The 13,784-nt window shown below is 36.8% G+C and overlaps 1 protein-coding gene across 3 annotated transcripts in view; it reads left to right on the top strand.

The window, feature by feature from the left end:
• The window catches only part of PHACTR3 (phosphatase and actin regulator 3), a 221,756-nt gene extending 212,146 nt beyond the window's left edge, over positions 1–9,610 (top strand). For all 3 annotated transcript variants that reach the window (XM_076010834.1, XM_076010833.1, XM_076010835.1), the window contains exons 10-13: positions 906–967; positions 2,255–2,395; positions 7,101–7,177; positions 9,036–9,610. In XM_076010834.1, the coding sequence (XP_075866949.1) occupies positions 906–967; positions 2,255–2,395; positions 7,101–7,177; positions 9,036–9,051 (296 nt within the window). In that variant the 3' untranslated portion in view covers positions 9,052–9,610. The remainder of the gene's footprint in view (positions 1–905; positions 968–2,254; positions 2,396–7,100; positions 7,178–9,035) is intronic.
• The last annotated feature ends 4,174 nt before the right edge of the window (positions 9,611–13,784 follow it).

Below are 13,784 nucleotides of genomic sequence, written 5' to 3'. Positions count from 1 at the left end.
GAGTGCTGATTGTTAAGATCTCTTTCCTAGCAGTGGAGCTCTGTTCAGGTTGGGGACCTGAGGCTTTATTTAGCAACAGAGAGCACCAGAAATAGGACAGCCGTTATCTTGTATCCCAGGGCAAGGCTTACATTTTTACTACATCTCAGCACTCTGTTCTATTTTTAGCTTCAAAGTGTAGGTGTGAGCACAGCTTGAATGTTAATAGTCACAACTTGCTAAGCAAAGCCAGTTTCAGTGAGAGACTTGGGCTCCCTTAAAGGCACTGTCACATGAAAGCGTTCACACTTCAGCAGTGGAGAATCGGCTGGGTTCATAGATATGTTCAGATTTGAAGTATACCCTGAAAATATAAATCCTGGGCAAGTATATGTTGCCCAGAATCTGAAAAAGGTTTTCCATTTCTTATGTTGGTTGGCTAAAAGGTATGCACACCTATTACATGCAAAAAACAAAACATATTCAGATGTATATGTACATTTATTTACTTTGTTACAGCTATTTTTATGTGCCATCTATGTACTACAGGTAAAGATATCTGGGCAGTGCAGAGAGAGAGAATCGGTGAGAGAGGCAGACAGACACACAGAAATATCTAGTTCCTGGAAATCAATGGCAGCGATATCTGCGGTTGTCTCTGATGTAGAGAAGGGCCCAGGAGACCAGGCTGAGATGATGGCCAAGATTCACCTAGCACAAGTGCTTCTCCGGAACAGTGAAACCATGATCTCCTGAGCACAATTGGCAAAGTGGGGGCAAAAAACCCACAGAAACGGTGATTGGAGAAAAATGTCTTTAATATTCCACTTTCAGCTGCCAGAAACATGGAGATCTTGCATATACTTCCCTGCTAAAGAGAGGTCTCAATCTGTTTTTTTTCTTTTTCCTATTTTAATCTTTCACAGAAAGGAATGATCAGACGGAGCAGGAAGAAAGAAGAGAAATCAAGCAGAGATTGACGAGAAAGGTACTATGCGCATGTTACTTCCGGACAGTGGCCCTAAGGGAAGCTGCTGTTGGGGTGGGCCATGCAGGACTCCACTCTGTGGTCGTGAATGATGTTTTCCTGGACAATATGGCTTCAGTTAAATCAGAATATGCAGTGACAATGAATTGACTGAAAATGCAGTGTCTGTTGCTACATCCCAATGTGTGACTCTGTCATTCCCTAGGAATTAGATCCGTCCAGAGCAGGGTTTGTAGGGCCAGTACACTCTAAGTGACATTGCTACTTATTTCCAGGTGGAAGCCAGAAGCTGGGCATTTTCTTACTTTGCACAGTATCTAAGAAAAGCATACCTGGATATAGTGTTTTAGTTACTTTTTAGGCTCATCACTTTTGGCCACCTTCAGTAAGTCTAGAAGCTCCTTAACTGTAGAAAACTTTATTAGTATCAAAGGTTTGTATCTATGACTCAAATTGTTACATTCTACCGTGGTGCCAATACAGGTAGCAACTCTGTAAACTTTAATCTACTTTTAAAACCGTGTCCATTTCTAAATTCAAGTGTTCTTCTGTTTCCTCCTCTCCACTGTGCTCCATAATAAGGAAACTGTTCTACTTGAAGTTAACAGAATATCCTTCCTGAGCTTGATATGTGGGTAGTAGTAGTTAGCATTATAACTTTATTAGCACTTTAAAAAAAAAAAAAGCTTATCTAATCATACTTAAAAAGAAGCTACTGATGCCATAAAATTTATTCTAAGTTAATTCATCAACCATTCCTTGAGTCTGTGCTATGTAGTATTGGGAGTATGAATCCTTCTGCTAAAACATGTTAGAGAGGCTGGGCACGGTGGCTCACACCTATAATCCTAGCACTCTGGGGGGCCGAGGCAGGTGGATCTTTTGAGCTCTGAAGACCAGCCTGATCAAGAGTGAGACCCCATCTCTACTAAAAATAGAAAGAAATTAGCTAGACAACTAAAAATATATAGAAAAAATTAGCTGGGCATGGTGGCGCATGTCTGTAGTCCCAGCTACTTGGGAGGCTGAGGCAGGAGGATCGCTTAAGCCCAGGAGTTTGAGGTTGCTGTGAGCTAGCTGACACTATGGCACTCTAGCATGGGCAACAGAGTGAGACTCTGTCTCAAAAAAAAGAGGAAGGGGGATTGTGACTTCAGAGTACAATATGTAATTTAAGCCCTTCACATTAGAGATTGTTTGTATTCAGGTTATATTTCACAGTTTCAGAGTACTTCAAGAAAGCTAGTTTGGCATGTGATACCTAACCATGATGATCTTTTATTTCAGCTAAATCAGAGACCCACCGTTGATGAATTAAGAGACAGAAAAATTCTGATACGATTCAGTGATTATGTGGAAGTAGCAAAAGCGCAGGACTATGACAGGAGGGCAGACAAACCCTGGACAAGACTGTCAGCAGCAGATAAGGTACAGAACTGTCTGCACTGGTTGGGGGTATTGTATCTTGCAAGAAGGGTAAAACATGTCATGCTGGGGAGCTTATTCTTAGACAGTGGGAGCCATCAGCTATTTAAATGAAGACTATGTCTTCACTAGATACTGGTTTCACAAAGATAATTCAGGGTCAGAGTTGAGCAGTGGTTCTCAACGAGGGGACAGTTGTGCCCCTGAGGACACTTAGCAATATCTGGAAACATTCTTGGTTGTCCCTACTGGGGTGCTAGTATCTAGTGGGTAGAGGCCAGGGATGCTACTAAACATCTCACAAGACACAGAAAAGCCCATACGACAGAGCACTATCCAGTCCCAAATGTCAAGATTGTGGAAATTCAGAAACGATTATCTATGGGATGAATTAAAAGTTGGCAAGGCTGGTGTGAAAGAGATCAGCTGATGAATTTAAACAAAAAGAGCTACGGTGGGAATGAAGAGGAATGGAATCTATTCAAGAGGCATTCAGGAGAGCCTCTACGGCAAATATAGAGAAGGTTCTGGATTCCATCCTGAACTTGTCCAGTCTGAGGTGTCTGAACAGTTTGGCAGGAAGAAAGCACAGGTACAGTGGGGCACAGAGGCTCTGGGGTGAAGCAGAGCGAATGGACCTTTATGGAGCACAGAGAAGGCAAGTTCTTATCTGTGATCAAATGCTACTGACTGGCAGGATTTAAGGCTGGAGTGTCTTTAGTCTTGCTTTCATGCTATCTTGCCTTTAGTGATTTTCAGAATACTTAAAGCCATTAGAAAGAGAAACATCATACATTCAACCAAAGAGTTTGCTAATTGTTCTTCATCTTTATGTGCTGAGTATGAATATGTGAGCTTACAAATGGACATAGCTATTGCGTCAACTCGGAGGAATGACATGTTGGAATTGGCCGCTCTTGGTTATGCATGATTGATGTGCTCAGAGGACCACAGTGATAAGGGGAGAAGCATCTTGGCCAGTCTGCAGATGTGTTTGAGTATGGGAATAATATACCCTTGAATGTCTTAAACCTTCCAGGGGCCAAATGAGACAAGAACATCAAACATAAAAAGGCTTTATCTGAGAGAGAAGTACATGATGAAAGTGGCCTTGAGAAGATGAAGGTGGCCAGATGAGAGGCCCGGAAAAGCACTGAAAAGACTGCTGCACAGCCCACCTCTATGTCATGACAATTAGAATGTTGTTTTTCAAATGGCAGAAAGCATAAATGTATGCTGAAGTTAGAATGACTTCTTTCTACACTATCTGACTGCAAAAACCCAAGTTTACCAAAAGCTGACCTTTACACATTATTTTGGTTTCTCTACTTCATTAGTGTCCTACGCATGCTCTTGGTCCTTCTATTAGGTAGGCACGTGGGTAAGGAGGAGCTGTCTTCCTACTGCAGCACAGCAAATTAATTTACTAATGACTTCCTGAATGCTAGTCCTGGCCAGAGCAATCAGGCAAGAAAAAGAAATAAAAGGCATTCAAATTGGAAAGGAAAAAGAAGAAAACTTGTCCCTCTTTACAGATAACATGATCTTATACCTAGAAAAACCTAAAGGCTCCACCAAAACACTTTTAGATCTAATAAATTCAGTAAAGTTGCAACATGAAAAATAATTAACCTACACACCAATCACAATAAAACACCTAGGAATAAATTTAACCAAGGAGAGGTGAAAGAGCTCTATAAGGGATACTACAAAACACTGATGAAGGAAATTAAAGAGGACAACAAACAAAAATGAAAGACATCCATGCTCATGGATCAGAAGAATTAATATCATTAAGATGACCATACTGCCCAAAACAATCTATAGATTCAACACAATCCCTATCAAAATACCAATGTCATTTTGCACAGAAATGGAAAAGAATTCCTAAATTTTATATGAAATCGAAGAGCAGCCCAAATAGCCAAAGCAAACCTGAGCAAAAAGAACAAAGTTGGACACATCAAGTTACCAGACTTCAAAATACATCACAAGACTATAGCAATCAAAATAGCATGGATGTCCACATGCAACAGAATGAAACTGGACCGCTGTCACTCGCCATATGCAAGAATCAATTCTCGATGGATTAAAGACTTAATTAGAATACCAAAAACTATAAAAATAGTAGAAGAAAACACATGGCAAACACTGTAGGACATTGATCTAGGTAGGCAAAGATTTTATGGCTAAGATCTCAAAAGCACAGGCAAAAAAACCCCAAAATAGATAAATGGGACTATATTAAACTAAAAAGTTTCTGTACAACAAAGGAAACAACAGAGTGAAAGACAATCTCTTGAATGGGAGAAAATAATTTTTGAACTATTCATCTGACAAGGAACTCAAACAGCAGTTTTAAAAAAAAACATACACAATCCTATTAAAAAGTGGGCAAAGGACATGGATAGACATTTCTGAAAAGACAACATACAAATGGCTAACAGGTATATGAAAAAATGCTCAACATCACTAATCAGGGAAATGCAAATCAAAACCACAATGAGATGTCTTACTCCAGTTAGAATGGTCATTATTAAAATGATAAAAAACATGTTGGCAAGGATAGAGAAGGAAACTCCGAAACAATGTTGGTGAGAATGTAAATTAGTGTAATATAACTGCTGTGGAAAACAGCATGGAGATTTCTCAAAAAACTTAATAAAAGTAGACCTTCCATGCAACCCAACAGTAGATATTTATACAAAGGAAAAGTAGCTGATGTATCAAAGGACACTTGCCCTCTCATGTTAACTGCAGCACTATTCACAATAGCAAAGATAGGGACAACCTAAGTGTCCATCAGTGTACAAATGAATAAAGAAAATCTACACAATGGAATACTATTTGACCGTATAAAAAAATGATGTCATGTCATTTGTAGCAACATGGATTGAACTAGAGGTCAGTACGTTAAGTGAAATAAGCCAGGCACACAAAGTCAAATTCTGCATGTTCTCACTCGTGGGAGCTAAAGAAGTTGATCTTATAGAAGAAGACAGTAGAATGACAGACATCAGAGACTGGGAAGGGCCTGGGGGGAACTAGAAGTTGGATAATGGGCATAAACATACAGTTAGAATAAGTTCTAATGTTGGATAACAGATTAGGGTGACTATAGGTAACAATGTATGGTATATTTCAAAATAGCTAGAAGAGAAGGCTTAAATTGTTCCTAACAAATAGAAATGATAAATACTTACAGTAATGGACACCCTAAATACCCTTCCTTAATCATAGAGTCTATGCATGTAGCAAAATATCGCATGTACCACATAAATAGGTACAAATATTATATATAAAAATAATTTTTTAAAAAAGATTTCCAGGATACTGGTCATAAGCTAGCTTGGTAGGATGATGAAATGAGTAAGATATTAACAAAAATCAAACAATCCCATAAACAAATGGCCAAAGGACATGAACAGAAACTTTTCAAAACACAGAATAATGGCCAACAAACATAAAAAAGTGCTCAACATCTCTAATCATCAGGGAAATGCAAATCAAAACCCATGAGATATCACCTAACTCCAGTGAGAATGGCCTCTATCAAAAAGTCCCAAAACAACAAATGCTGGCGTAGATGTGGAGAGATTAGAACATTCTTACACTGCTGGTGGGACTGCAGATTAGTACAACCCCCATGGAAAGTAATTTGGAGATATCTCAAAGATCTAAAAATAGAAATGCCATTTGATCCAGTAATCCACTAGGCATCTGTCCAAAGAAAAAAAGACATCTGTACTCAAATGTTTATGGCAGCACAATATACAATTACAAAGATGTGGAAACAACCGAAGTGCCCATCAATACATGAGTGGATAATACAATATGGTAGGCTGGGTGCGGTGGCTCATGCCTATAATCCTAGCACTCTGGGAGGCGGAGGTGGGCAGATTGCTCGAGGTCAGGAGTTTGAAACCAGCCTGAGCAAGAGGGAGATCCTATCTCTACTATAAATAGAAAGAAATTAATGGGCCAACTAATATATATGGAAAAAATTAGCCAGGCATGGTGGCGCATGCCTGTAGTCCCAGCTACTCGGGAGGCTGAGGCAGGAGGATCGCTTGAGCCCAGGAGTTGGAGGTTGCTGTGAGCTGGGCTGATGCCACAGCACTCACTCTAGTTTGGGCAACAAAGCAAGACTCTGTCTCAAAAAAAAAAAAAAAAAATACAGTATGGTATATGTGTACCATGGAATACTCTTCAACCATAAAAACAATGGTGAACTAATACCTCTTCTATCCTGGATAGAGCTGGAGCTCATCCTTCAAAGTGAGGTATCACAAGAATGGAAAAGCAAGCGCCACACGTACTTGCCATCAAATTGGTACTAACTGAACACTAAGGTGCTCACATGGTAGTAATACTTACTGGGTGCCAGTTAAGTGGGAGGGGATGGTGGGTGTGGGTAAACTCACAGCTAATGGATGCAGAGCACACTGTATGGGGAAGGACATGCTTGTAGCCCTGGCTTGGGTGAGGCTAAAGCATTATATGTAAACAAAATGTTCCCCAGTAATATTCAAAAATTTTTTAAAAATGAGTAAGATAGTCTAAATGCTGAACAAAATATTGTTTCTTTTCTTTGCTATGTATTACAAAATAATAGAGTCAGCAAGTATTAGGAACATGAACATGATACTAATTTCCTCTGTTTACTTTTTGATGTCCTGAAAAGCAATGTCCTATTTTTAAATTTCAGGCAGCAATTCGTAAAGAATTAAATGAATACAAAAGTAATGAAATGGAGGTACATGCATCAAGCAAGCATTTGACAAGGTCAGATTTCTGTTTATATGAATTTCATGATACTTTTCATAACGTATGTTTTAAAATACATACAAAAGCCACAAAGAATTATATATCAAGCTAAAAAAAATTCAGCATTTCTGCAGAAAACTATTGAATAGAATGTACCTCAATTAAATATGCTGTCCACTCCCATGGTTTCTTACAGGGCTTGGTGAAAGACGATATGTGGGAGAACAGTATTACACAGCTCATTGGTTTATTTAAGTAGTTAATGTATATTTAAGAAAATCTCAAAGCACTGAGAGTAACTTTCATATATATTTAATTTCCCTCTAATATTCAGAATTCCTCCAATGTATAGAATTTGTCTATTTATTTATATTTAGATGCTATGAAATTAGTCTCCACCTTCCCATATACTTTTAAAATTATTATTCACATCTTTAGCACAAGCCAATGTTTCCCCAAAGCCGAAAGAACATGTTTCCTCAGCAAATATTTGACTACTTACTACTTGCCAGGCACCACTCTAGGTGCTGAAAATGCAACTGCTCATACGGTAAAGGACGTTCCTCTGCATGGAGCTTCTAGTCCATTGTGAATATATCGCCTGATCCTTCCATAATCCAGACTATACAAGGGATGACTCTGGGCCTCTTGGTGATGAGAAAGTCGGGAAAAAGATTTACTTCTCTTTACTTAGTGAGCAGTATATTCTTTATTTCCTTCTTTTTCACCCCATGACCAGTAGTAATTATGTGATGTTCTTACACACCTTTAATCTAAAGGAGATGACCATGGTGCAACCAGACTTCAGTTGCAGCTGTTGCTTTGTCCTCTGTCCTCTTATCTGAAGATGCTGAAGCCCCAGTACAGAGCGAAGGGAAATCCTCCACGTAGTTACATAATGGATTCCTCTCCTTTTCTGTTTGTCACAAAGTGGCCACTGCACTTATTATTTAAAACATTTGCTCTGTGAGCTCAGTGTCGCTATGGAACAGAGGACAGTGGAATTCCATCTTATCCAGTGGTTTCAGCGTAAATATATTGAGGAGGAAGGCGAGGGTGGAAGGACAGGAGAAAATTATGCAAATAATTTTCAAACTTTTAAATGTTTCTTCCCATGACTAACATAATTTTGGGCAGAAATAGATCATTTTTTAAAATTTATTTTGAATGGGTCTTAATGAATGTTTAGGAAGTATCTCTAATAAAACATACACAATCATTTTTAGTGTTCATTGTGTTTTAAATAGGATATAATTACATATTCTATGTATGGTAATCTCAATACATTTCCCTATTATATGTTATTAAAAATGTTTACCAAAGATGTTTATTTTCTCTCAGAAGTTCTTGATAGCTTTCTTAGATGACAAAATTTTAAAGAATGAGCCCAATACTTGAACATAAGAAAATGATAAAATATTTACATCATATTTTAGCACTTCATATCAATTTAAAAGCCAGAACAATATTTTTAGTTATATAAGATTTTCTTGAGTGTATTTAATATTACTACGAACACATTACTAACTCTATAAAAAACCCTCATAACTCTAATTTTCAATAATTTATTAATTCATTATTTCTACTGATTGAGCAAAGCCCTGACCTTTCTGTGTACTTGAGGGTTTAACTGGCAGCTTTCAAAGTCCTAGGTAGTCCTAAGAATTCACCATATATTCTGGACAACAAGAGGGACCTGAAGTTGGGAGCCCCCTGAGACTTTATATTCTTTTAACCAGAGCAGCTCCAGCCTCATGTTTTACATATTGGCCTTCTGAGAAGCTTTTCATAGCAGCAAATTGATTTGTGGAAGGTTTTTGGCAATTCTGACTGTTAGAAATGTATAACCTTAAATTCTTTGTTTTATAATCTCTAGATTCCACAGGCCATAGAGATTTTCTTCTGAGAAGAATTTGTGTTTAATTTTTGATACCAACACTGAACATTCATCAGGGAACTTTCCTGAAGTTCAGCTCAAGACTACCTGCTGTGTTTGTGAGAAGAGCAGGGTCACACACGCAGGTGCAATCCTGGCCGCACTTACCTGCAAGAGGAGGAACCAGAGGACACACTTCCTTCTTTGTTGTCTGAGGAGTGTGAAATGTTGGGGTCAGTTAAGACCCAAAGTAACTCTACCAGAAGAAAACTGTCGTTTGCCTTTCAACCTCGTTTTACAGTTCTGCAGTGTAATGGAGGATGGGCGCCATGCATGTGCAGGCTCACCACTCCCAGGCCTCCCCTGACATGAGGGACATGTGACACAGTGTCATTCAGTATTATGTTGAAGACATTTTTATCCTGATCTCTTTAAGTTGATGTTATACAAAATGATTTACTGTATTATACTTTTTCTTTTTTTATATAATGTCTAACAAAAAAATACAGATGCAACATTTTGATTCCTGTTAATTTTGTTCTTTAATTAAATGATTACTTATTGCAGGAAATTAACCCAGGCTTTACATTTTCTTGGGGTTGGGATGAGTGAGATCTTGGAACAGGGATCTGTGAAACAAGTGAGCTTTTACTTTTGAACCATCACATTCCAAACACATGAAAGAGAATTCCAACTTTTTGTGTTTTCTTTGGTAAAATCTGTTAGTATATGTGGTTTGTGCCTTGGAATATCAAATTATCTTTTTCAAGTTAATTTAAATTTATGTATCTATTAGTATTGAATAGTGCATTTAACCTAGAAATAAGCAATAACTTGCTGAAAAATTCTATCAAAGTGAACATTATGTCCTCTTTAAGAGTACTTTTAAGTTCACATGTGTAAACATTAAAAATACAAGAGACAAAGGTTTAGATGAAGTAGAGATTATAAAGAGAAAATTTACCCTAGCATAAAGGAGAAATGTTGGCACAAGGGGGGGGAAGCTAAACAATATATGTCCCCTGAGAAATATTTTTACTTGGCTTTTAAGTGTCCTTATGGAGATGAACTTCCCTCCCTCCCTCTTGGTACACTGGTGAGGCAGGAAGTACAGTGGCTTGCAGGAGGACTTTAGGACTTCATAGAACCTGCCTGTGCTTAAATCCAAGATCTGCCCATTCAGCAAGTTTTATTTTTTTCCCATAGGATGATCATCTCTAGTAACATTGTTAAATGTTTAAAGGGGATAAAGTAGCTGAAGTGCTGGCACAGTGCTCTCAACACATTCTAGGCATCCAGTATTAGTTACTGGTATGGTTGCCAGGCAGCATCTGGAGCAAATTAGAGTACTCTGATTTTTTTGTTTGAGACAAGGTCTCACTCTGTGGCCCAGGCTAGAGTACAGTGGCATCATCATAGCTCACTCTAACCTCGAGCTCCTGGGCTCAAGCAATCTTCTTGCCTCAGCCTCCCAAGTAGCTAGGACTACAGGCACATGCCACCACACCTAGATACATTTTTTCTATTTTTTGTAGAGACACGGTCTTGCAGTGTTGCCCGGGCTGGTCATAAACTCCTGGAGTCAAGAAATCCTCCCACTTCGGCCTTCCAAAGTACTAGGATTACAGGTATGAGCCACCATACCTGGCCCACTATGGCTTCTTAACACATGCACTACCTCATTGCTTTTCACTCTATCCTTTTCTTCTATTTTAAGACTGCTTGTAGGCTCAGGTGCTCACAGAAACTGCTTAACCCTTGTAGCAGCACTTGTTTGAAGGGACTTGTGATCAGTCCTACATTATAGCAACCATACTATTAGTTGAATTATAGTTTCTTTATAAGAAATTATCGCTGTGGTAAAAAATTCCAGCTCTACCTCTTGTTCTATAATCTGAGAATTACTTGACTTCTCTGAGTCTCAATTTGTCTGCGAAATAAGGTATCTAAATCCTTTCTAATTAGATGTCAGTTAATTTTATAAGCATTTACAATATATGTATATTTTACATATCTATGTTACTCATAACCCATTGTTTGTGGCCAATCACCAAAAACCCTTTTTTCTGTTTTAATCTACATATTAGCAGCTCCCTCTTTTTATATTTTATTCAATTAAAAATACTGTTGGAGCCCAATTTATTTAAAACTAAGATTTCAATCTCCTGCACACAGAAATATACTTACCATGAAACCAAGAAAGAGAAAATGTACTACTGTTCTAAAAACCACCCTGGCCTCCAAAGATTAGTACTACTTAGAAAAGAACCAGACAGAGCCTATGGTTAGAGATAACCCAGTAGATGGGACATATATTTAGAATTTTTGCCCAAGTAAAGGCTCATAACTAATGGATAATAAAACTTAAAGTTAAGGTATAGTGCAGGATAGCCAAAGGAGTGTTTAGATTGGTTCAGACTCAAAGGTTCGAAGATATCCTAAAACTAGCAGACATTTTCATTTAAATCAAAATTTGGGGTAATAGTATCTAACTTCTACCATTGTATTTTTATTGATCATAAACTAAGTTGTACTTCTGTATTTCATGTTCTTATCAGGTATTATAAGGGTTAAGAGATCAACAAAACCTGTGAATCAAGTGTATTTACTCTGTGCACATCACATTTCAAATCTCAAGTTAGCTGGAGTAACAAAGCAATTCATAACATGGTACTAGTAATATACATATGAATATACATTTGCATATGTTGTACAAAGGGAACGTTTAAAGACTTAGAACTTTCTGCCTTATTCAATAACAATATATGAATTATGAGAATTCTTCACTAGTATTGAAGTTTTATGCAATGACTTTACAAATAATTTGCTCCTATTTTTACAAAAAGTAATATTTAAATCATGAAATTATTTTTATGGAGTTTAAGAAATTTTTAAAAACTTCATTGGTAATTTTGTGAGAGGATATTATCTCTTCTAGAATCAAACTTTAAGCTAATGTAATAGGGGGACTACTACATTATATGACTTTGTAAAAAGTGTATCTAAAAAATATAATGGAACTTGGAAATTATGTCACCTAAGTAATTTTGAGACAACTGAAATGGAAAAAAATACCTAACATCGAGAGTTCCACCTTGTGGAAATATATGGTAATTACAGGACCAAATTTATTCTATTATATATTGAAGGTAAAGTCAAAGTTTTTAGCTATATATCTATAGTTCTTCAAAAGAAAATTCAGGTTCAGCAATACAAAATCCTAATTGTACTGTTAGAACTACTAGTCTCACATGTTTCCAGTATTCATTTACCTGGCTATTTTCTAGAAACCCATTTTTCAGGCTTTCACATGAGAACATCTCAGATTATACTCATAAGCAACTAAACATGTGAAAATCAAACTGAATATATAAAAAAAGTTTTCAAATAGTGAATTTCTATAAATTGCATATGCTTCTCTGTAAATTTATTTATAATATTAGGAACATACCAGTAGTTCATATTGATACAAAAAATGTTAGAATGAACAATGCAAAAGCTACCAGTTATCCATTCTATGGCTCTATGAAAACAAAGCAATGTTTTATGTTTAGTGTAATTAAAAAAAACCCTTTTAAAGTCTCTAATATCAATTGTAAATCTTAAAGATGTGCAGAGATTCTAAAAATTATATTTTCTTAATAAGTAACGAGAGTAAAATCTGGATATGGTATATATGCCAGTAATTTGATATTTAAGGTTGCAAACATGTATGTGCACTATTACCTTCTAAATGCAGTTTATTATTCCTTCTCAAAGATACATATACTGAATACATTACAATTCAGGTATGTACCCTAAAATACAGGTCTACACCACCAGGCCATTCCCTGCTTTCCACCTAGCTTACTGCTTGGTTGTAATGGTGACACCTGGTGTGACACAAAGCATAGTCTTGGGAACCACCTACCAAATTGCTCCAATTTTTACAATCCAAGTTAGATTTGGTTTTTGCTATTTACTATATTATTTTGCTCAAAATTCTTTGTTTATTCATAGCATTTATGATTCCTTCCATGCTTACTTCAACTTTTAATTAGATGTGTTAAAAAATAGAAATAAGTATAATATGTACACTATGACTGGGTTAACTGTTAATCAATGATGACAGAATGGCTAAAGAACTACCTCTAGCAACCGCTGAGCTCCACACTAGGCACTGAACTCAGAGTTGGCAGAATTTATCAATGCAGACTTCAAATTTAATGTGGAATTAAACTGCTATATGAGAAAACCTTAGTCTACTATCCATTTAAAGGACATACTGGCCTTTTAAGTTGGTTTTGGCCATCCATGATTATCAGGATTGGTGTTTAGATCACTGTAGTGATCACTGTAGAGTTTAGTATTAGGTTTCTACCTATGCTAATGCTATAAAATATTTTCTCTTTTCCATGTTCTTTTCCATATGTACTTCTGGAACAGTCACTACCTTACAGCTCTATTTGGTTGAGGACATGTGGCAAACCTATATCAACAAGGTGTTAGATTACAATTCAGGTAAGAAATTTAAGTCATTAGTTACAGTGACCATTTATTTTTAATATGTTGAAAACAAAAAAAAAAAATCAAGGTTTTTTTAGCCCTACTAATTAATATTCTCATTAGCCTCTGATGCAAAATTGATTTAAATCACTATTTCTGTGAAACAGTCAAATAAATTGAATATAACATTTATAATAAAGAACAGGGAGTTCTGATCTTTAAAAATTTCCCTCTAAATTTGGGGTTTGAAAACTACAGCCTAAA

The sequence above is a fragment of the Microcebus murinus genome, chromosome 16 (assembly GCF_040939455.1).
Source record: "Microcebus murinus isolate Inina chromosome 16, M.murinus_Inina_mat1.0, whole genome shotgun sequence".
In the NCBI taxonomy this organism is placed as follows: Eukaryota; Metazoa; Chordata; class Mammalia; order Primates; family Cheirogaleidae; genus Microcebus; species Microcebus murinus.
This window is presented reverse-complemented; position numbering and strand designations above follow the sequence as displayed.